General features: G+C 48.5%; 1 protein-coding gene across 1 annotated transcript in view; it reads left to right on the forward strand.

The window, feature by feature from the left end:
* AMN (amnion associated transmembrane protein) overlaps positions 1 to 24,587 on the forward strand; it is a 52,682-nt gene that overhangs the window by 19,696 nt on the left and 8,399 nt on the right. The window contains exons 4-8 of the mRNA XM_038406836.2: positions 12,197 to 12,284; positions 14,533 to 14,768; positions 18,596 to 18,733; positions 18,982 to 19,090; positions 21,338 to 21,420. Of these exons, the coding sequence (XP_038262764.1) occupies positions 12,197 to 12,284; positions 14,533 to 14,768; positions 18,596 to 18,733; positions 18,982 to 19,090; positions 21,338 to 21,420 (654 nt within the window). The remainder of the gene's footprint in view (positions 1 to 12,196; positions 12,285 to 14,532; positions 14,769 to 18,595; positions 18,734 to 18,981; positions 19,091 to 21,337; positions 21,421 to 24,587) is intronic.

A 24,587-nucleotide genomic window follows, 5' to 3' on the forward strand; every position in this document is an offset into this window, starting at 1 on the left:
CCTTCAAATCAGCGGCACTGCGATGGGTACCCGCATGGCCCCACAGTATGCCAACATTTTTATGGCTGACTTAGAACAACGCTTCCTCAGCTCTCGTCCCCTAATGCCCCTACTCTACTTGCGCTACATTGATGACATCTTCATCATCTGGACCCATGGAGAAGAAGCCCTTGAGGAATTCCACCATGATTTCAACAATTTCCATCCCACCATCAACCTTAGCCTGGACCAGTCCACACAAGAGATCCACTTCCTGGACACTACGGTGCTAATATGCGATGGTCATATAAACACCACCCTATATCGGAAACCTACTGACCGCTATTCCTACCTACATGCCTCTAGCTTTCATCCAGATCATACCATACGATCCATTGTCTACAGCCAAGCTCTACGATATAACCGCATTTGCTCCAACCCCTCAGACAGAGACAAACACCTACAAGATCTCTAACATGAATTCTTACAACTACAATACCCACCTGCTGAAGTGAAGAAACAGAATGACAGAGCCAGAAGAGTACCCAGAAGTCACCTACTACAGGACAGGCCCAACAAAGAAAATAACAGAACGCCACTAGCCATCACCTTCAGCCCCCAACTAAAACCTCTCCAACGCATCATCAAGGATCTACAACCTATCCTGAAGGATGACCCATCACTCTCACAGATCTTGGGAGACAGGCCAGTCCTTGCTTACAGACAGCCCCCCAACCTGAAGCAAATACTCACCAGCAACCAGACCCCACACAACAGAACCACCAACCCAGGAACCTATCCTTGCAACAAAGCCCGTTGCCAACTGTGTCCACATATCTATTCAAGGGACACCATCATAGGGCCTAATCACATCAGCCACACTATCAGAGGCTCGTTCACCTGCGCATCTACCAATGTGATATATGCCATCATGTGCCAGCAATACCCCTCTGCCATGTACATTGGTCTCTACGTAAAAGAATAAATGGACACAAATCAGATGTCAAGAATTATAACATTCAAAAACCAGTCGGAGAACACTTCAATCTCTCCGGTTACTCGATTACAGACCTGAGGGTGGCTATCCTTCAACAAAAAAACTTCAAAAACAGACTCCAACGAGAGACTGCTGAATTGGAATGAATTTGCAAACTGGATACAATTAACTTAGGCTTGAATAGAGACTGGGAATGGATGAGTCATTACACAAAGTAAAACTATTTCCCCATGTTATTTCTCCCACCCCACCCCACGCCACCCCCCACTGTTCCTCAGATGTTCTTGTTAACTGCTGGAAATGGCCTACCTTGCTTGTCACCATGAAAGGTTTTCCTCTTTCCTCCCCACCTGCTGCTGGTGATGGCTCATCTTAAGTGATCACTCTCCTTACAGTGTGTATGATAAAACCCATTGTTTCATGTTCTCTGTGTGTGTATATAAATCTCCCCACTGTATTTTCCACCAAATGCATCCGATGAAGTGAGCTGTAGCTCACGAAAGCTTATGCTCTAATAAATTTGTTAGTCTCTAAGGTGCCACAAGTACTCCTTTTCTTTTTGCGAATACAGACTAACACGGCTGCTACTCTGAAACTTATGAAAGTGGGTTGATCTAAATAGCCCCATTTTACAGATGGGGAGCCATCTGTACAGTCCCATTGTCTTCCTATTCTGCCCTCACTGACACCTGGACAAGCATGGAGCTATGCTGATAGCAACCATTGTAGCTGCTAGCACAACCACCTCATTTCTTGCCACAGGACTAAAATTACCCATAATCCTGGTGTATCTCAGAGAGAAAAGAACAGGAAGCTGGAGTATAGGGATCATGGAGGTGGATGAATATGTCTATATAAGGCAGCTCTAGAACAAAAGCTCTCTCTCATATTATTATCCAGCAGAGAGGGAATTTAAATACCTAGGATAGTAGGTTGCTGACAACGGCTGTCCTGAGATGCCTGGCTTCACACCAAAGCAATTTGGTGCAAAATGTCAGGAGCTGACCCTAGTTCAAAATGCCAGTAAAGTTAAAAGGTAGAATGTATAAAACTGTAATTCAACCTGTTCTAAGCAGAGCAGAGACCTGGGCAGCCACCAGCAATCTTTCCACTCCAGAAATGACGATGTTGAGATGCATGCAGTGTCGAGATGGTCAAGTGGTTGGACACTCTGTAATAGGAAATTAAATAAGGTTGTGAGGGACCTAATGCAGGCTGTCCCAGTTGAAGAAAAGTTGAGGGAAGCTAGGCTACATTGGTATGGATGTGACCATGGCAACCTGAGAGTGATAATGGTTACGATGGCCCTTGTGATGGTCGTGGACAGAAGTCAATCAAGGGGAAAGCCAAAGACTTGGTGTGTGGCTCTTAGAGAGAGCAGTTTGCATGACAGCCAGGTATGTAATCATGAGTGTTAGAAAAAGGCTACAAAAGTCGCTGAGCCTGAATAGGGAAGAGGCAAGAAAGAAGAGATTTAGCAGAGAGGGAAAGGAATCAAGTGGCAGTGAGGGTGGAGAGCTCTCACTGGGTTAGAGCAGTACAGGACCTGGGCTGGTGAGTGGTGATTTTGCCTTTAGCAACCCAAAAAATCGGTGGGCACATTACAGGTATCTGTGCTTTAAAACCCACTTTCTATTTGCTTGATCAATAAATCAGTCAGCAGCTGTGGTCTTAACAAAAGACCATCGCTTCAGCTATTGGCAATGATCCAGCTGCACTGAATTGAGAGCATGCCATCAGGTTGTGTGAGTACAAATGACAGTCTAGAGATGGATTTCTCTGGGGAATCCTAATCATTTGCAGGTGTGCTCCTTGGAGAACAGGAACACTGCACAATCTATTGATACAGCTCAGTGCACCAGGCATCCAGGACAGTGACCAAAACAGGAAAAAGAGACCCTGACATTTATTCTAGGGCTCTTCCAGCCACAGTGAACAAGGGGCCCTAGTCTCGTGATGAGAACACGGGACTGGTAGTCAGCCTCCTGGGTTCTAGCCTCACTTCTTCCACTGATGGGTTCTGGAACCTCAGGTAAATCATTAAGTCTTTCTGTGCCTCATGATAACCTCCCAGGGGCTGGTTTAGGAACTGCTGGGTTATCTTTTTATTTTAACTTAAAATCACAGGATGTAGTGTTGGCCCCATTGAGGTCAATGGCAAAACTCTTGTTTACCTCAATGAAGCCAGGATTTCACCCATTTTGCCTGGGATATTGGCATCTTGATTTCTAGCAGCCTGTAACAGGGTGTGCTCTTTTGCCGCTCTGTTGCCTCCTAGTGGCCCATCTGGGGATTAGCCCTCCACATGGTCCGACACCCTTTCCTGTGGTTCTCAGCCTGTTGTCCCACTCACTCGCTCCGTGGTCTCCCTCATGCGCCCAGACGTGCAGTTCTTTCCTCTTGTAGTGTAGTCTTCTGGCCAAGACACACTGAAATTCTCCCCCTTTCCAGGATATTATCCAAACTCTCCCCAGGAGTTCCCAGATGGACTGTCCGTAGCATGCCACCGCCACTGTGGCTTGTAGGGTAACTCAGGCCCGCCCTCTACACCAGCTTCCGAACCAGGGGCCCTTGACCCAGCAACTCAGGGCTTTATTTTCGCAGCCCTTACTGCTTTCCTACACTGCCTATGACAGGCTACTACTCACCCGCCTTGTATCGGGGAATGTGACTGCAGGGTTCCTCACTGCAGCCACCTTCTCTGTTGCCGGCTCCCTGGCTTCAGAGAAGCCCTGCCTGTTTCTGCCCAGGTGAGCTTCATCCCCAATTAAGCCTCATTGAGTCCTAACTCCCCTCCAGGTGAAGCCCATTCTAAGTGGCCCCTCTTGCATCGGTGCCGACAGAGCTGGAGCACCCATGGAAAAAAATTATTGGCAGCCAGCTCTCCTCCCCCCCCAGTGCCTCCCGCCCGCCATCGGCCCTGCTGATCAACTCCTCCCTCTCCTTCCCAGCACCTCCCACCCACCGCAATCAGCTGTTTCATGGCATGCTGGAGACTCGGGGAGGAGCGGGGACTGGGCACACTCAGGGGAGGGGGCGGAACTAGGCATGAAGAGGTGGGATGGGAAGAGGCGGGGCAGGGGTTACGACTTGGGAAACTCTAAAGGGGTGAGTGTCTATGGGAACCCATTGAGGGCTGCAGCCTGTATGGCTTGGGGCACTGACAGCATTTGCCTCAAAGCCCAGTAGTGAGCTACCTGCTATGTAGAAGGGACTGGTGTCCCAAAGCTCTCACAACTGCGTCCTGCAGTGGGGCTGGTTACAATATTCTTATAATGAAAGGTTACACAACCCCCTGCTTGGCAAGGCCTTCTCTCTGTGCAGTAAGTGTAGGCTGGCCAAGTGGTTAGGGCACTAGCCTGGGACCCAGCTGACCCCTCGGTTCAATTCCTTGCTCCACCACTGACTTTCTGTGAGACCTTGGGCTTGAGACACTGGCCTCTTGGTGGCTCAGTTCCCCATCTGGAAAATGGGGAGAATGACCCTGTCTTCTCTCCCAGAGGTGCTGTGAGGCTAAATACCTCAAAGATTGTGTGGGGCTTAGATACGACAGCAATAGGAACTGGATCAGTACCATAGAGAGCCAGGGCCATGAGATTCTCTAGGGAACTCGCTGCCGCTAGAGGCCCTGCTGCCCTTGGGAGAGTCTCAGACAGAGTCCCAGGATGTTCATTTAGCTGAAGTTTGCACGGGTTGTGCAGAATTGTTGTTCAAAGTCATCGAGTCTTAGTAGTTTCCGTTGGTTGCATCCAGACACAAATGTGGTTCCATCCCAAACCCACCAGCCCATTCTGACACAGTCTGGATGACAGGAGATGGAGTGGGTGAGACCCGAAGTGCCTCTGTGGGAGTTCACATAGTGCCTGCCCACCCTTCTTTCTGGCTGCAAACAGCATGGACCAGCCCAGCTCCGAACTACGCAGCCTTCCATTTCTAAAGTGGTAACTGTTTACGTTTAGGAACCTTATTTTATTGGCTGTCTCCAACACTGGGATTTAGCTGCCAGAACAAACGAGTTTAGGCTTGATCCTGCGCAGAGCAGGTGCAGCAGCAGCATGTTGTCCTTATAAACTCAAGGTAAAGAGTGATGAGCTGACAGAGCAGGAGAACTGATCCTGCATTAATGAGAGTTCTGCTGCCAAGTTGCTCCAGCCTAGCTGCTGGAGTGAGGCGTAAGGGGAAACAGGAAGTTAAGCAGCTCAGTCGCACGTGGAGGATTGTGCTTATTCCCAGGTCTCCTCAGACACACCCAGTCTTTGCCGATTCCCCACCTTTTATATCCTCTTGCAGGATGGGAAGGACACAAGGGATGCGTTCCACAGTGCAGTGCACCGTGCCAAGCACTTACTCTTACTTGTGCCCACTAGTAGCATTTGCTCACATGGATGGTGGAATGTGCACCCCCTCACCTCCCGCTGCACATTGCACAAGGACTGACGGGACCAATGTCCCAGTTGAACACTTCACCATGACAGAGATCAGACTTCTGGTGTTGTTCCAGGGGGGAATGTCCATGGCACTAGGTTTCTCAGCACTGAAGAGCACTGTGCGGAGCAAGGGAGGAGATGCAGTTCAGGAAAAGGGCTTTGTTCTCAGCTTGCCTGTAGATCTGAAGCAGGGCATGCAGTTGATCCTCAGTGCTGGTGATTACTGGATCCTTTCTCATGCTGCACAGAGCATAGGAAATGCTGTGTCATCTTTACATGATCTGACAGGCCGTGTCCAGTCCCCTCATTCAATCTAGGTCATTAAACCTTATTAAAAGGATTTCTGTTCATTTATTATTGCCTTTGGCATGCTCAGCTTAATCGGCCCATTTGGGGCCAGCCTGGGTGTGGTCATAGTAATATGATTCTACAGGGATGTCTCTCCTCTCTTGAGACCAGTCCCTAAAGCTGTTACAACCTCGGAACCTAACACTATCTTAGTAACTGTACCAGTGTTAGTCTGGGAACTGGCAGGGGCACATGGCACTGCGGCTAAGGTGGGTATTTTTGCCTCAGTGTCTACCAGGAGTCATCCTAGCTCTATGGAAGTCAATGGGAGTTTTGCCATTGACTTCAATGGGGTCAGAATGTCACTCCAGGTTCAAACCCTGCCACAGCTCCACAAAGATTCCAATAGTGGGTTGGTACAGTATTGCTCTGACGGGATGATTCCTTTCTTTCTGAGCCAGGGAGAGATCAGAAGAGCTGGACAGGTCAATATCCCTCCAAACAGATAGATAGGCACAGGCCTCTCCTCATTCATCAGGACAACCTGCCCTCTTCCTTGTTTGCAAAAGTTGCTACAAACCGTCTCTCACCTGTGGCTCCGGCTCTCCATGCCTTGTCTGAGCATAGGGAAGTGATCCATGAGCAGGGACAGAGGGGAAAGGGGCAGATACTCTCCTTTCACAGCCAGCTCCCCATCCCCATATTACCAGAGCTTGATCATTTCTTCTCCTTCCACCTGTCACTCCCCAGATGTTCTTTCCTTTATCTCCTAGTATAACAGTGTTACCCTGAGGGTGGCTAGGCTCTGCAAAGATTTTCGTAAGGTTTTCCAACTTTTCTTTGGTATTGCTCAGTGATTTATTCATTGCCATGTGCCAGACTTGAGTTCCAGTCCTGAGCTCCCTCTGCTGGCAGAATTGGGAAACAGCATGGGCCAGATCCAGAGCGAGTTTTAATCAGAGCAGGTTTCAGAGTAGCAGCCGTGTTAGTCTGTATTCGCAAAAAGAAAAGGAGTACTTGTGGCACCTTAGAGACTAACAAATTTATTAGAGCATAAGCTTTCGTGAGCTACAGCTCACTTCATCGGTTCAGCTCTGCTGATTTACAGCATCTGAGCATCAGGCCCCATGTGTTACTTTCCAGTGGCGTCTTCTGGCCAGCTGGAGCAGCATCCCTGATGGATGATACCAAGAGTCACATCCATTCCTCCCCATAGGAAGCTGGTCGCCACAATGAGAAGCCAGTAGGTGAAAGGAGCCAGAGATGCTGTAGAGATCTTTGAAGATGAGCTGTGCTATATATTTGCAAAGTATTATTATAAGAGAGGAAAACAAGGGCTTTTTTTTCCCCCTTCAGCTCTGCACAAGAAAGAAAGGCCCTAGAGGCATGGTAGATAGGGGTCTGGAGCGGGTCTGAGTGTGACATTGGACTGACCGAGAGCATATGGCCTACGTGGACTCTGAAATTGGAGGGAAGGATGCAAAGGAGCAGTGAGGACCCCATTTTTCAGAAGTGCTCAGTTCTTATGCATCCAGCTTTTCCAGAGATCAGCATGGTGGGGGCATTGCGGGCACCAAGCTCCTTGGTAAATCTGGCCCATATTTAATGGCAGCTGAGTGCTTTTGTAAACCAGGCCCCTCTTGTGGGTGCTGAGCACTTGAAAATCTGGCCGTAAGTAGGTAGCAGGCAGTAAGCGAGAGGGCACTCTGGGAGAGGTGCTGCAGTGCGCGTATGTGGGCAGGCATGAGTTAGGGTGTAAGTAGCAAGCCCAAGAGTGGAGGTGCGGATTTCATCCAAGCAGAAAAACCCTTGAGGCAAGTTAATCCCAGACATAACTCGAGTGAAGTCAATGGAATTGACCCAAAAATGGATTTGGCCTAGTGCCTTGTCTCTTGCTACAGTAGAGTGACCAGATAGCAAGAGTGAAAAATTAGGACACTTTTTTTCAGGGCGGGGGGTGGGGAGGAGTTGCCTAAATAAGACAAATCCCCTAATATCGGGACGTTTGGTCACCCTGTCCTACTGCCAACAACCTGATCAGACCTAACTGACCCTACTACTCCTTTTGTATTAAAGCTTGTTCTCCAAACACGCAGTGCTGCATCAACGGGATATTAACAAACTCCCTTGAATGCCTAAATTTCCCATTCCCCGCAGCTCCAGTTAAAGAAGGAATGAGCTAACTGCCTCTGCTCTCCCCACACTGGGAAGTCTGCCTGTGTGTAAGCTAGTGCTTTGGCACATTGCTGCCACCTTCAGGAAGGAACTGGCAAGCACACACAAGGACAGATTTGTAAATAGAGGTGAAGGAATTAGGTGGATGACAGTGAAATCTGCTTTTTTAAAACTTTAATTATTGTGGTGGCTTAACTTAATGAGTCACTCGATGATACTGTAGTGGTGCTTTTCAGACGCAGCCCTGAAATGTCAGCTAAGGACTTGATGCTGGGACAGTACAGTATATCACAAATCAGCACATAGCCTTGACTGCTAACTAGCTGCTTGCAGAGCTTACACGTGCTTGTGGCACTGCAGAGCCCAGTGTTCTGATGCAGTCACTGAGTTACAAACAGGGAAAGCTGGCACAAACTAGACAAAGCAAAAATGATCATAGTTTGGCTCAGTGAATGAAAATAAAGATGATGGAATAGTCTACTGTAATGATGAGCTTTGCTCTTTCGGGTGAGCAAAGGATGTTTGACATTTTTCCCTGCACTGATGATTATGACACATCAGTCACGCTGCCATTGCTGATCAACATGCTGTAACCCTCATTAATCAGCTGGACCCTTAAAGCGACACCATCTGATTATAAGCCATGCATTTTAAAAGACGCATTTTCATGTCTGTGTCATTAGTAGAACCGTAGATTATTAAAATGGACCTAATTCTAAAGATAGAATTAGATTCTCATCATTTCAGCTGCTTCTTCTCACACACACACACACACACATTGCTCCCCATTTCTGAAAACAGGCTAGTCAATTTCATTTTTGCTTATGAACAAATTCTAGTGGGTTTGCCGTCCTGGTTCTTAGGCACTAGCACTGTGCTGCAATACTTAGGTTACAGAGGTGTCTTTATATCCATACATGAAGCCCTAAAACTGTTTTTAGTTGATACTTTCCAAAAGTCCTGAAAACATGTTAGTTGTCGTTACATTTCGTCATAGAGACCAAAGAAATAAGTTATTGAACAATAACCAAGAAGAAAAAATGCTAATACTAAAAATACTAATGCTCTCAGTATTGTGCTGGCCCCCAAGTACTCTTTGGCGGAAACAGAGGGCAGCTGAAATCACCAGTTTATTGGAGCCAGTCCTTTGGCACACGTTCAATTCAAAATAGACCTGGGAAGGTGCCTGGTTTATAGGCAATTTCTATACCAAACCCCACCATGCAGAGAAAGTGGTTTCCAAATGGAAACTCCCATTTTGTCCTCTGCAGTTAGCGCTGGTGAATGGTTCTTCCTGTAGTGTGATTGACCCTGGTCTGAGCTGCCTTCTGATAGTGGCCACGTAAAGGAAAACTTGCTTAGGCCCCAGTCCTGCAAACACTTGTGCACGTGCTTTACATTAAGTCTGTGAGTAATTCCAGGGGACACCTCATGATTAACGTTAAGCACCTGTGTGTTTCCAGGATCAGGGCCCTGGCGCTGGACATTGGCAATGCAAGCGCCTATCATCAGAGATTGCTGCTATGATACTAACAGGAATATACAAAGAAGAAAAGCTTCCTTTTGCTCTTCACTTCAGGATTTTGCAGAACATGTGACTCCTTCCACCAGCTCTCACATTTCCATTTAACATCAGGTCTAGGGTTTATAGTACTGAGCCTGTCCAGACTTTGTAAGCATCATCCTGAGGTGTTCAGAGTAGCAGCCGTGTTAGTCTGTATTCGCAAAAAGAAAAGGAGTACTTGTGGCACCTTAGAGACTAACAAATTTATTTGAGCATAAGCTTTCGTGAGCTACAGCTCACTTAATTGTACATTCCATCAATACTTCTCTGGTTTCCCTATCAGCGTCTGCAGGGATGCCTCACTCCCCTGGCTTTGACAATTCCACCCTATATTTTTAGCCTGCATGGCCAGGGGTGTTGCTAGAGTTCTATAAAGTGCTACTGTCCCTCCAAGGAGCATGGGACACACTGTCTCCACAACGCTAGCAGGCTCTGCCAGCCCCGGTGCTGAAGACCCCCATCTTGAATCCCTCATGAGAAGAAGGGGTTGTGGTCTCAGTAGGTCTCTAGGCCTACCTTTGCACAAGCACACACAAGCTCATGGAGGACATATATTTAGGGTGACCAGAGGGCAAGTGTGAAAAATCGGGATGGGGGTGGGGAGTAATAGGTGCCTATATAAGAAAAAGCCCCCAAAATCGGGAATGTCCCTATAAAAGCGGGATATTTTCCAGTCTAGATATGGTAGCCAGAGCATCTCCACCCTGCGCTTTCCAAACTCTGTATTTAGCAGACTGTTGATGCAGCTGACCGTTGATCTCGACACAGAGGCGTGAGGTCTTGCAGGTCTTCCCTGGGGCATAATAAATGTGCAAGCTGCTCACAGAGTTTGGTGGGGTTTCCTGGAGCAGGGTTAATACTACAACAAAACTTAGTAAGCGTTTGTTTAAGTGTTGTGTTAGTGACTTTTTGCCTTGATCCTGTGAACGTTCATGGCACATGAACTTTTGGTCAGGAAAGTTCAGTGCAACCATGGATTCTAAGTGAATATTGAAGAGTATTCAGGGACCTCACATTCCTACTCACGAGCAGGAGCACTGGAAATGAACCACTTCTTAGAACATCAAATACACTGGGGAAAATCCCAACCTGTTCATGGGCAATTCGTGAACGGAAAATGAGGTGACTTGTTTTTTGAATAAATTATGTGTTATGAATGAGTCACTTGGCTGTTGTTTACTAATCCCTCCCGCCTTGTCTGCACTAAGGAGTATCCTGGGCTCAGCCATCGTGGGCTGGTTATGAGAGTAGTTGCACCAGTGCTTGGGGCTAGGATCACAGTGGAGTCCACAGCCCTGGGTTAGGTGCCCAGGCTCCCCATACAATGCATGGGGAGAGAGAGGCATCTAAGAAAGGGATTCTCAGAAGCCAACAAAGCTGAATGAGGACCTGCCCAAGCTAGGCTGGTGTGAAATGCAAAGGAAAGGGGTGGGGCTTAGGGCCTAGATTTGCAAAGGGACTTAGGCGTCTGATTCTCATTGGTCTGGACCTCAGGCACCTCAGGCCTCTGCCTGGTGTCTCTCAGTCCCTTCTCTTGCAGCTATTTCACTCTGTAGAAAGAATGAGAGAAACACACACAAAGTGACTCTCTCACCCAGTGCTCAGGGCACTCACCTGGCATGGGGGAGAGTCAGGGTCGAGTCCCTGCACCAAGAAACTTTTAGTTATTATACAAAGCCATTGAGAGAGACCCACCCCCAGAGCCTGGTGGTCAGACCACTCACTTGAGAGTCCTGGGGTCAAGTCCCTGCCCTATATCAGGCCAAACAGAGATTCAAACGTGTGTCTCCACATCCTCTGTAAGCACCCCGCTCCCCCCCAAATTCCTAACCAGCTCAGTCCTGGCCTCCTCCTTCTGTGGGGAGTAGGCATACTCAGAGCACTCCTACTGGATCAGGCTTGACAGGCAAGCGAGGCCTCGGCTGGGAGGACTCTGAGCGGATCATTAGTTGTGGGGCAGCGTCAGGATGTAGGTGGCTTTGCACATGCCCGTGAGCAGAAAGCTACACCCAGTACAAGCAGGGGGAAGCCTTGCCTAGCTCAATCAGTGCAAACACTGCTAGTCTAACGACTGGCCAGCAATGGCTGAGCCAGGGCTACTGCTGGGTATAGGCAAGGCCCGAGTTGGGGAAGGGAAGGAATTCTATAACCCAGTGCCAAAAGGGGAGGAATTGTATGGCCTAGGGCAAAAGCCAGAATAATAAACACACCATGGCCTGATTCTGAACCCCCCCCCCCAAAGCCCAGTGGTGGCCAAGGAGAGAGGAGGCTGTGCAGTCCTTCGTGAGCTCAGGCTAGGAATGCTGGAAAGCCGGCCCCTCCAGTCGCAAAATGCTCAGCTGCTGAGAGGCTGTACAGCGAAGCAAAGTTCCCGTGAAGAAGCAGACCCAGCCTTCCCCTTTCACACAGAGACAAATGCGGAAGAATAGCGCGGTTTTACACAATGGAGAGACAGTGTGTTAAGTTGTGGGGCATTTTTGCTTGCTTCACGTCTGCACTCACTTTACCTGTTTCGTAGTTATGGCAAAGTAAAATAAAGCATCTCTCCGTATCGTAGCGTCTCCGCTTGTAAAATGGAGATGCTGGTACGTCCCTATGACCCTGGGTGCTCGGTGTTGGTGTGGAAAGCGACTGCTTTGTGTTTGTATAACACGTTGGCAATGGCATGTGGCATAGAGCTTTGAAGAATTAGCATCATTATTTGATCATAAGCATGTCTGTCTGGGAGGCGGGCCGAGCAGTAACCCTTTGAATCCCTTTGTTTAGTACCTTCCATTGAATGGAGAGTTCATTATGGCGCCTGGTGCAGGATTTGCAGCTTTTGATGGCAGCTGGGATCCAGGCTGTGACACAGGTATCATGTGCCCAATCCGCTTTGATTAGCCATGTAAATTCAACACAAAGACGTCTGGGTGGGCTTTAATTATGGGAAATACAATGAAATAAAGAATTCCTTTGTAACCTCTGCCTTTGCCCCGGTGCCCTTCTATCATAGAAGATCAGGATTGGAAGGGACCTCAGGAGATCATCTAGTCCAACCCCCTGCTCAAAGCAGGACCAAGCCCCAATTTTTGCCCCAGATCCCTAAATGGCCCCCCTCAAGGATTGAACTCACAACCCTGGGTTTAGCAGGCCAATGCTTGAACCACTGAGCTATCCCTCCCCTCTCAGTGGGCTAGTAGACTGCACTAGAACTGCTATAGTGTGCAGCTGTGCCACTGTAGTGCTGCTAGTGCAAAGGCTCTCTGCCAATGGGAGAGAGCTTTCCAGTCAGCATAATAACTCCACCGCCGCGAGAAGCGGGAGCTACGTTGGCAGGAGAAGCTCTCCCACCAACATAGCGCTGTCTACATTGGGGCTTAGGTGGGTGTAACTTACATGGCTCGGGGTAGGGCTTATTCACACCCATGAGTGACATAAGTTATACCAAAGTAAGTGATAGGGTAGACAGGGCCGTGTCAGACCTTTATCATTAGATCACCTGCCTTCTAACAAAGGTGCAGAGAAGACTTTGAAAGGAAGGCTTACAAACAGAGATGTTGTATATATTTTCCACCTATTTATTAAACATGGGGCCCAAATCAAAGTCCCCATTCTCAACACTTTCAGACTTTGAAAAAATAGGTTTGTTGCAAATTTACACCTTCCCCTCCTTGTTGTAATGAGCTGAACCACTCCCACTGGGGGGAGATAGCTATCCGGCCCATCTCCTATTTGTGCATTTCAGTAATAAAGTATCATCTAGCCCCCTTGTTAATCTCAAATTCACATTCCAAGTGTCTGTAGGCTGTTGAGCAGGTTCTGTTTTAGGAGTAGCTGCTAATATGTGACTGGATCCTGAGGTTCTTAACTCAGTTCGCACTGAGGCCAAGTCCTCTATGAGTTTTACCCATATTTAACAGCCAAAAAAAATACTTTCAGTCTAAAGTGACGTTTAATTTAGAGTCAGAAAAACAAGAAAAGAACCAAGGAGTCACCATGAGAGAGCACAGAATGTGTCTTCACTGTGATTAGCTGTAGCAACACTGAGACCAAAATGGCAGCGTGTCTTTGCACACTGGTCACGTTTCTAAAGACTTACAGGTGCTGAGCACAGAGAACAAAGGCAAACAGATTCAAACTATATACTCATTAACTTAATTGAGAGTTCTCTTCGTGGAAAAATGGAGAAGGGATTTCAGCTTTGGGCCTATCCAGATTCAGTACCAGCATTCTCAAGGGTAATGTTAACAGGGCAAGTGCAGCTGCAATTTTTCAACTTTTTGTTGCTTAATCTGTGTTATGATTATATCCAAGGACATCTCCATTTTGAGCTAGCCTTAAATTCTGCAGCATTGTCGCTGGATGCTGGGGCACTCTACTGATGCCAGCTGGAAATTCTGTGGCAGCTTTACTTAAAATACAATTTGTTTTAAGGAACTAAATACAAATATCAAAACCAGACAGTGAGCAGCCCCTGTGTAATTTATTTGGATATAAAATTCAGCTAGGGAAATGCGAGAGGCAGTTTGGGACTGAGATAAGCACATTTGCCTGATGTTACTACTAAAAATGATCAGCCATGAAATAGTTAATTTCGTGTCAGTTGCCATCTTTAGGTTTCAGAGTTAACCCACTGAGCTTAATGGGGCAAGTACACCTCTCAGAGCTCTTGTTTCAGGCTATCTGCAGACTCAAACAGACAGTATTTCACCTGTTGCAATCAGTTAATCTTGTAAAGATTTTCTCCAGAACCCTGAAAGCATAAAAAGGAAACTGAAATTCAGACGCACCAGTCTGATGCAAGAGGTGGATTCCGTGGGAAACTCTATAGCTTCAGCATCCTGGAATACAAGTCCTGACTACAGAAGCCACCTGTCTGGCTTTGCAAAGCACTGACAAGTCTCAAGGCAGTGAGTGCTGCTGTTATCCTGGGGAGGATGAGCAAAGAGTAGATTTTAACTCCTGTTAAATGCTATTAGCTCCTTCACTTCAATCCCAGCATTCTTGCTATTTAGATTGATGAGAGAATTGGAAGAAAGAATTTAGATCGATGAGAGAATCAGGGCAGAGAGACTGGCTCCAAGTCCAGCTCTCACCTTACCCCTTGTCTTTCTTCCTAGCTTCAGCTGTCTCATTCACTGATGCTGAGAAGTATAAGTGGCATGACCCTGCACTATGGCATGCTGCAACCTCCTTGGAGGACCTAGACCAGGGCAAATACATCTTTGCAGTGGATGAAGAACGTGTCCCATGTCAGTACGATGATGTTATCTTTCAGCCTGAAACCTCCTTTCGAGTAAACATCAACTCATCTGAGCAAATGATTCATCTCCGAAGCATCTCTATAATGGGACAGGTAAAGTGGAACATTTGAGAAACAAAACAAAACGCGATCACACTTCACCACCTCCCCTGTGGCGCCCACAAAGTAGGTCATGAGAACTGAAAGTGCAGTGACACTTGCTGTGTGTGTTAGCATGGTTCACTTACAGCCATTTGTTCAGCACTAGGTATGAGCTTGACTTTAGTATGCACCATGGTGACAGATTTCCAAAAAGGCTTCAACCATGTGCACCACAGTCGTAAGTACAGGTTTGGCTCGTGCATGTGCAAAAAATCTGATTTGTGCATGCAAACTGCATGGGACCCCACAACCAAGGGAGTCAGGCACTGATTGCCCCATCTGGGGCATACAAAAGCAATTTTCAACTCCACTGACTTTCTTGACATGACAAGCCATTCAAGCGTTGTTGAAATATAAATAAGAGACAGACCCTCTCAGGTGTCTCTCAGAGGAAAGTATATGGTTGTCTGGGGGAAGGGGGCGTCATACTGTTTTGGGGGGTTGATCTCCTCTCTCCATTTGTCTCGTTGCTGTCTAGTCCTGATTGGGTGGTAATTGTTATTACCCTACCATCTCTGCTGTCTCTTGCCCAAGTCAGAGTTCTTATGTGATTTAAATGTGGGTGTGCAAAACTGTGCATGCAATTTTGGAGGCTGCTATGGTAAAATAGAGCTGGACTGTGTCTAAATCAAACAAAGGAGAAACATGACTGCTTTCTGCTGTGTCCCTGGAGAGCCTGGGGAAAGGTCAGACTGGGTTCCAATGTAAATGAAGGTTCTGAGGCTGGGAAAACTCTGTTTGAAGAAAGTCTGGTCCTTGATTAGCTTGTTCATTTGAATCCATGTGTTGGGAAGCATTTCAATACAATTAGGCCAAGACTTTCCGTAGTGACACAGGACTTTGGGTGCTGAACCTGAGACACATTCCAGGGGTCTGTTTGTCACAAAGTGCTGAGCACTCACCCTCTGGTGATCAGCCCCCTTTGAGGTGTCTCCAAATGGTGCCCAGAATCACCAGGCCCTTCTGCAAGTTTGGCCTCAGCTTTTCTTGTTAAATAAAAATGGCCATTGTCACAAAAGTTGCACAGTGGTTTATTAAGACTGGCCCCTTCCTCTCCTCCCAGGTTCAGCTCATTGCTTTAGTCACATGATGTGCAATACTGAGATGGGCATGAACAACAACCCCAGATCCAAACAGCTCCTAACTTTGGGATGCAAACTGTGCAGCAGGGTTCCAACTTGGTAATGGGGCAAGCTGAGATCCAGGGGGTTCTGACCACTGGGAATGCTTATATTGGGAGCCAGACTTTGCACCTCATGTCTCACTCTACTGCAGATGATCTATGTGTCTGGCTCCTGTGACCACAGTAAGTGAACATGTCACAACACCCTGGGAGTGGGGAAGAGCTCTTAGCAGACAGGGAACTGAGGCATATGAGGCTAAGTGACTTGCCCAAGGTCACATGGGAAGCCAGTGGCAGAGCAGGGAATTGAATACAGGTCTCCTGGGTTCTAGGGTAGTGCCCTAACAACTGACTATCCTTCCTCTCTGTCAGATATATACATGACACACAGCTGAATTGGCCTTGGAAATATTGTCTGTGTTTCTTGGCCTGTAAGAGCCTGAATGGTGGGACCTTCAGGGCCAGATTGTTGGGGAGGAAGATGTGGCTGGAGGGGCATTCGTATTCATTTCCCCAGGGCTGCTGCCACCTATTGTGGACTTGCTGCTGTTTTTCTAGTTGGTAGTTTTCAAATAGCTCCTTGGGGCACTGGAGCTTGGGAGGCCAAATAAATCCAGGAATAAACAGTGCCCTCTGCTTCCCTGGCTGCTCCATTCCTAGACTCACCTCTGCACTTGCTGGGCTCTGTGGCTGTGCTGTGTATTGTGGTTCAGGCAGGTTTTCACCATGCAGGACCTCTAGCTTGGTTAGAAATGAGGATTTTAATGAGCCCTTCAGAGGATAATGGTGCTGCTAGAGGGAATATATGGAGGCTACGTGCCAATGCATTGAAGACACAGCCATGCAGTTCCTTTTTCCTCTTGAGAGCCCTCCTCAGCCCTGAGCTGTGTATCCCATGTCGTGGCTTTACCTTCCAGCCCTGGCTCAGTGTCCCTCTTGAGTGGGTTGGAGGGTAATTGCAGAGACGCTCACAGCCTGCCCCGTGCCTCTGCCCAGGGACTAACCATATGGCCACTGCAGCACCTGGTGATCTGAGGAGTTAACCGCGGTCTCTGAAGCAGCGTGCACTGGTTACGCTCTGAAGCAGGAGACGTAGCTGGGTGTCTCAGTGGTTGTTATTATTTGCGTTGTGATCATGCCCAGGAGTCCCCTCATCCTCCCCGTACTCGGAGTTATACAAACACAGTAATGAAGACAGTCCGTGCCCCACACAGCATGTAACTGTGCCCCACACAGCATGATCCAGTACGGGACTTCCCTGGGCCCTGCTCAGAGTTCTGGATCCAAACTTTCCTGCGTCGGGGGCGTTTGTGCTGTAGCTGGGGTTTGGTTGGAGCCAGCTCTAGTCCCTATGTTCCACAGCACTGTGTGTGCGAAAACTCTGGCCAGAACTGACATTATAGAAATGACATAGAGGTGTTCACCTTTACTGTTCCTCAGTGACCTTCCAGACCAAATCCTTTCAGTGTGACAGGGCCTTGTTCATTCACAATGAGGAGGTGACATGCATTCAAGTTTGTAATGCACTGTGGGATCCTGAGAGAGAGGCTGAGAAGTTGGTTTCTCTCACTGGTTGGCTGGGCGGGGTGGATGGGGTACCAAAGGGTGGGGTTTTTACCACAATGTTCTAGACAGGTCTCTTGGTTTGGCCTCATCCAGACTGGGGGCCATGCAGTGTTAACCAGCAGAGTCGATGAAAGTGTTCAAACCGAGCTCACATGGAATAACTTGGTTCCCAGCCCTGTGTTGACAGGACCCTAGACATGGATCCACCTAGCATGCTCCCACCCACTCCAGTGGTAAAGCTCCAATTCACTCCCAAGACAGCAGTGACAGGATTAAAAGGAAGAGTGATGTAGGGTAAAAAGATGCCCTCAGCTGCTTCTACCCCTCTTTGCAAGGTGACATGCAAAGACTAGTCTGTATATTCACTCCCGCACCCCCATTTAGGCATGGGGTATTAAGAAGGCCTGAATATTTTCCTCTTGCTTTTACCTTAGGGTTTGTGTCCCCTGTTTTTGCTGGAAGTGTCAGGGTGTCACAAATCTTTCTTTGGAAGCCTGTGTGGATGCATGGGAAATTAATAGGAGTAAAAGCAGAGGAGCTACACGGGGCATGGATTTTTAGTCAGACTGTTTAGTACACTCTGGTTCACTGCTAACAGTGAGGTAATTGAAATGCCTGATAGACAAGTCTGAGATAAAAGATTTGTGTTAAAGAATCCACATCCCTAGCCCTGCTGTTACAGGCGGATAGATCTTCAGTCTGGTTCTCGGCTCCTCTAAGCAGACTTCCAGTACAAAGAGGGAAAAGAAACCCCAGAGTCCTGGTAATTCTCATCTTAAAAAGAAAGAAACAAATAAAAAACCCAGCCCATATTGTTGCTTTTTACTGTTTTTTTTTTTTTTAGTTTGGAAAAGCCTTTCAGGCCTTTGTAGGCTCCATAAAGAAGGGGAGGTGGGTACGATCACATTATTTTCCCTTGCCAGCACTCCTTGAAGGGGATGTCCCAAGTCCTAGTACTTCCACCTTTGAGGGCAGGTAGGCTAAGTGACCGCTCTATCGACAAGGCTGGAGCTGCCACATCTTGCACTCCATAGTCTCATCTGGTAAGAAGTGTTGATCTATCTTTTAATCTTTCTGGGTTGGGAACTAGAAGTTCACCAGTGACTCGGCCTTAGCTGAGTATATGCCGACCAGCTCGGCCAAGCTGCAGTTCCACGGCAACAGGACCTTCCAGGTGACGAATGCCAGGTGTCCGGACAAATCGGGCTGTGAGTGTGGAAATGCTGGGGTGAGTTCTTCCACTGTAATTAAACAAACTGTTCTCTGGGATCTTTTAGCTCCCATAAGTCACAACTCCTGGGTGGGCTCTTCATGGCCTTAGGATGTGGACAGGAAGTCAGGGAACATGCCAGCACTATGCTCAGACAGGGCAGTGCAATCTCATTGGTGTTTGCAAAACTGAACAGAAAAGCAGAGCAAGAGCAGCTCTCCAGCCAAGGGTGGATCAGAGGAACTTACCCCATGTTTTCATTTAAGGAACATCAAAAGATCTGCGCTGCCTTGCTCAGGGATTCTGGGACTCGGTGCAAAGCGCTTGCGTGCAAGGACCCCTTCCAGCCAGTCGGACACTGCTGTGAAATATGCGGTGAGTGCAAAATGGGGATTAATTCCTGTAAGCAGGCATGGGCATGCTGGCCTTCTGGCATAGCTTTACTGTATCTATTTCCTTGGTATTAGGCCTTGAATGCCCTTCTGGAGTTGAATCTTGTGGTTGTCATCTTTACTTTGCAAATGCCAACAATTGACTGACTGCTGTTTGACTGGTGCGGGGTCTGGTCGGTGGGAAGGTCAGAGCTTTTGGACGGAACCTTGGAGGTTTGAGTTGGTATAAAAATAATTAAACATGCTGGGGACTCTGCAAGTATCGAGACTCAGGCTTAATAATTTAGGGCCTGATCAAAAGTCCAGTGAAATCAGTGGGAAAACTCCTGTTAACTCAGTGGACTCTAGACTCCCTTTGGCTGGACTTTCTGAAGCTGAGAAATAACCCATACTCTGCCTGCTGAGCCCTTCTAGTTTTTCTCTGTGGGGTTTTGATAAACCCCCCATATCAGCATGGTGGCATTTAGGGAAAGGTCTTTTACATATTGTTCTATCTACCGCTCCTCCCCCAGTAGTAAGTATTTTATATTGATGATATCCAAACAGGACAGCTTCCAATAGCACATCAGCTGTGGTAGAATTTGGTTCCTTTGAGGTTTAGACTGTCCAAATCCCTGCCAGAATTGAAACCCTATGTGTTTCTTAGCTTGGTTCTGGTTTAGCCAGCACTTCGTTGGCTCGAATAGCAATGTATGATGAAGAAATACAAAGGATTCATTGATCAAACAAACCCCTGAACTGTCCTGATTCTGTATCTGACTTTCTCCTTGTTCCTGCTCTAGGGGCACCTCTACCTCCCTATGAAGTGAGATTAAAAGACACAGGAAAAGGATTTTAGAGTTAAAGCTCTGAACCCCTCAATGGAGCTTTGTACGGGGATCACCTTGCAGGATGGGGACCCATTTGATCTTAAATGCACAACACAAATATTAACTATTCATCAAACAGCCCCGCTGCGGTTGGTAGCTATTTATTATCCCCGTTTCACAGATAGGGAAACTGAGGCACAGGGGCTGGCTTCAGAGGAAGGGATTCAGCACCTCTGAAAATTAGGCTCCTTTTGCTTAAGGACTAAAGGTTGGCCTTAGGGACTTGTCCAAGGAAGTCAGTGTCAGGATCCTCTAGCAGTGGGTTCAAATGAACCCCACCACCTCTTCCCACCCCGTACTATGCCTCAAATGCCTGTCTCTGGAGCCTGAGTTATGCAGAGTGCTGAGTTACATTTCTGTCTCTCTGAATCGTTATCATCCCTTTCTAGAGTCTATCTTGGATTGCAGCCTTTTGTCCCTGTCTCATTTTTCCAAGTCCTGCCCCTGCCCCTGCTTTAGCCTGTTAGGGTGTCACAAGTCATCAAGATAGTTCAATCCATTCCTGTCAGTGCAGGCTGCGAGGACTGCATTCAGTGCTGGCATCAGGGATGTCACTAATGGAAAATACCCAAGGAAAATGCACTTTCTTGTTCCAATAAATGTCATCCTACTATAAATTCCATTGAAAATGAAAATATACCCAACAGATTGGCAGAATTTCCTCTACATATGGGTGTTTGTCTGCTTATCTACCTGGAAGGTGAACAGGAATTTTTCATATACAGTCATCATGCCAAACTCATTAGGGCTCTAGCCTATGGTTTTCAAACCTGTTCGAACCAGCAGAGCCTTTGAAAGCAATTAATGGAACTTCATATTTCCAGAAACTTTTACTCCTGCTTTTCAAGAAAAATATTTAGCTCAGCTAATATGGTGCCAATTGATTCGGTGAATCTAATTGTGCCCTTCTCTGGTGCTTTTTATCCAAGGAGCTCAAAGTACTTTACAAGCATTGATGAACGCTCATCATTACCTCTTTAAGAACTAGATAAGTGTCAGGAGTGGATGTGGCTTTCCCAGGAGTGTTCTGAAAAAAGCCCTGCTGATGCTGGGTTTTTTAAACCTGTAAAAAGACCAGCAATAGAGGAGGTGTTTCCTTCTGAAAGCTTTTTTCAGAAATCGCTAGCTGATAGAATTATCCTCCCCTTTGTGAGCTCTAGAATGAGATCAGATTACACAAATGGGACTGGAGAATTGTTTGTGAATCTTGTACTGATCCAGATCTTGGTAGACTCTGAAAACCACATTGATCCACGCTGACAGCCCCACAATAGTCCACTTGCAATGAGAGGTGTGCTTGCAAATGCAAAATCAATGAACCTGTGTGTGTTCTTTCTTGTCTTTCTGCCTTTGAACTATAGGAGCCACTATTTCACTGGAATACACTCCTGGTTTCGACATTAGGCAGTATCAGAACAGAATTCTTCACGCCTTCCTGAGCCTGGTATGGTAGTCTGTTTGGAAAGACTTATTTAATACATCATTCAGATAGAAGCCAGGAAACCCCACCAGTAAGACACTCACCATTATCTTATAATATAAATACATTATAATAGACTGGTACGTACATTATTCCAGTGATGTCAGGCTGGGTAGTGGCTGCTTGCAGAGCCCTATCTGATAATCTTGTAACTTGGAAGTCAGGGTGGGGAACAGCTGTTTGTAGCCCTGGCTTCTGACCTCAAACAGGAACTCAGCTGCTGGTGCACTAAGAGTTCAGCTAGTAGGAAGTCTCTATTTACTATCTGGCCCATTAGGGTTTCCCTTATTTCCAGCTACATCCAACCTCCTGAATATTTGATGCTGGACAAGTCACTTCCCTGCCCAATGCCTCAGTTTCCCCATTTTACAAAGGGGGTTAATGATACTGACCTCCTTTGTAAAGCTTTTTTGTGATCTAGGGATGAAAAGCACTATGTAAGAGCTAGGTATTACTACTGAAGCTAGTGATCTGGTTCTGCTTTCACACCAGGATGTCACTGGTGTGAATCCTGATTTACACTGGTGTAAATGAGAGCAGAACCAGGCGTGTTGAGCCCAAACTGTCCCGCTCTTCCAGTTAACAAGACTATAGCCCCAGGACAGAACACAGAGTGCTGTTCAACACAGACCCAGCAGCACAGGCACCAGGAGCTCACACCTGCCTTGTTCGAGTTTTGACAGTCGGGGCAGCAAGTCCCAAAGGCGGGCTCCTTTGAATGAGGAAACAGTCAGCCCCGGACCATGCAGGGTTCCCGACGGCCCTCAAACTGCAGTGGGAGTTGTTCCTTTTTGTCATTCATTTCTACTATTGTTTTGAGGCTAGGGATGTGAACTGTGGGGTATGGGGAGAGGAGAGGAGGTTGATTTCTCCTCCTTTCCTTCACTCACCCCTAGTGGCCGTGTGGTCTCCCAGAGAAGTTAGCAGAGTCGTGGAGTTTAAGGCCAGAAGGGACCGCCAGATTATCTCTTGTGACTGCTTGGATGTCACAGGCCACCCACACCATTCAGCACCCGGCCACTAAACCCAGCACCCAAAATGAGTTAAAAGTTGAACAGCCCACAGGAGACTAGGCTCTGATGTGTGACAGGAGGGAGGGACCGAGGTGCACCACTGTCCGATGCCCCCTCCATGGCAGGGAAATGATTAAGTGAGATACACCCAGACCATCCTACCAAGTGAGCCATACCACATGCTGCAGAGGAAGGCAAAAAAACCCCAAAGTCGCAACCAATCTGACCAGGGGGAAATTTCTACCCGACCCCAGGTATGATGATAAGTTAGACCCTGAGCATGGGAGCAAGCCCCTGCCAGCCAACCCCCTGAGAGAAGGGATGCTTGGTACCATCTCAAGGCACCAGCCCATCCCGCTCAGTGTCCATTGTCAGCCGTGGAGGGTTGCCAACTTTCTAATTGCACAAAACCCCCTTCCCTGCCCCTTCCCTGAGGCCCCGTCCTGATACAGCCCTTCTCTGACTCCACCCCCTACTCTCTCCAGCTCCCCTCTCTCTGTCACTCACTCTCCCCCACCCTCACTCACTTTCACTGGGCTGGGGCAGGGGTTGGGGTGCGGGAGTGGGGGAGGGCTACAGCTGGTGGTGTGGGCCTGAAATGAGGGGTTCAGGGTACGGGAGGGGGCTCTGGGCTGGGATAGGAGGTTGGAGTGCGGAGGGCATGCGGGCTCTGGGATGGTGCTGGGGATGAGAGATTTGGGGTGCAGGAGGGGGCTCAGGGCTGAGGTTGAGGGGTTTGGGGTGTGGGAGGAGGTTCAGGGCTGGGGTAGGGGGTTGGGGTGTGGGAGGGGGTTCCAATCTGGGGCAGGGGGTTGAGGTGCAGATGGGGGTGCGGGATCTGGGAGGGAGTTAGGGTGCAGGAGGGGGTTCTGACCTGGGGTACGGGGTTGGGGTGCGGGGTCTTGGAGGGCGTTAGGGTGCTGGAGGGGGTTCCAACCTGGGGAAGGAGGTTTGAGGTGCAGGCTCCAGCCAGGCGGCACTTACCTCAGGTAGCTCCTAGTCGGCAGTGTAGCGGGGCTAAGACAGGCTCCCTGCCTGCCCTGGCTCCGCGCTGCTCCTGGACATGGCCAGCATGTCCGGCCCCTAAGCAGAGGGGCCAGGAGGCTTTGTGTGGTGTGTGCTTCCTGCCCCTGCAGGCACCACCCCCACAGCTCCCATTGGCCGTGGTTCCCAACCAATGGGAGCTGTGGAGCCGGTGCTTGGGTGGGGGCAGCATGCAGGGCTTCCCTGATTGCCCCTGCTCCTTGGGGCCGGGGGACATGCCAGCTGCTTCTGGGGAGCTGCACAGAGCCAGGGCAGGCAGGGAGCTTGCCTTAGCCCCACTGCACCCCTGACCGGACTTTTAATGGCCTGGTCAGCACCGCTGCCAGGGTCACTTTTCAACCGGACGCCTGGCAATCCTACAGACATGGCCATCCCTGATGCTCCAGCGGAAGGAGATTAAAAAAACCCACCAACCCAGAGTACAGGTGTGGGGAGGTATAATCCCTTCCTGACCCCTGAGGTAGCCGTCTGAACCCCTGAGGCATGCACCTGAGGCTTCAGCTCTTCTCTAGCTGGGGGTGGGGAGTCTGGCTGGTGAGTGATGTGGGGCACTCTCTCTTCCCAAGGGATGACAGCGTTTCAGCAGCAAGCAGAACCCACGCTGGGTGGGTTTACAGGGCCAGATTCACAGCCATGCAGGGGCCCAGCACAGAGCAGCTTTCATCCTGGTGGAGCTGGGCGGGTGGGGATGTAGGAGACTCCTCAAGGAGCATTCGGCTGGCATGTCAGTTCCTACCCCCATCCCACCACTGAGGGCATGGCCAGAGCAAAAGGAGCTTGAACAAGAAGGTGGTGCATCTGGCCAATCCCTGCCTGCCAGAATGGGTCCTAGAAAGTGTGGGCACCTGGGCCTAAACCAGAGCAGTTTTCAGGCTGCTTTAACTTATGCCAGGGACTAGTTTTGTCCCTGGCAGCCATGGGATCTGGGGGCACAAAGGTGGCTGACCAGAGAACCTGACCCAAAGTTTTCAAACACTGCAGGAGAAAGCGGAGCTGGGGGTCCCAGGCTGCGCAATAGGCAAACTCGCTCAGGTGCTCTACACAGCTCTCAGCTGCCCTGCCAAGCCCCCAGCT

This window comes from Dermochelys coriacea, chromosome 6, assembly GCF_009764565.3.
Source record: "Dermochelys coriacea isolate rDerCor1 chromosome 6, rDerCor1.pri.v4, whole genome shotgun sequence".
NCBI lineage: Eukaryota > Metazoa > Chordata > Testudines > Dermochelyidae > Dermochelys > Dermochelys coriacea.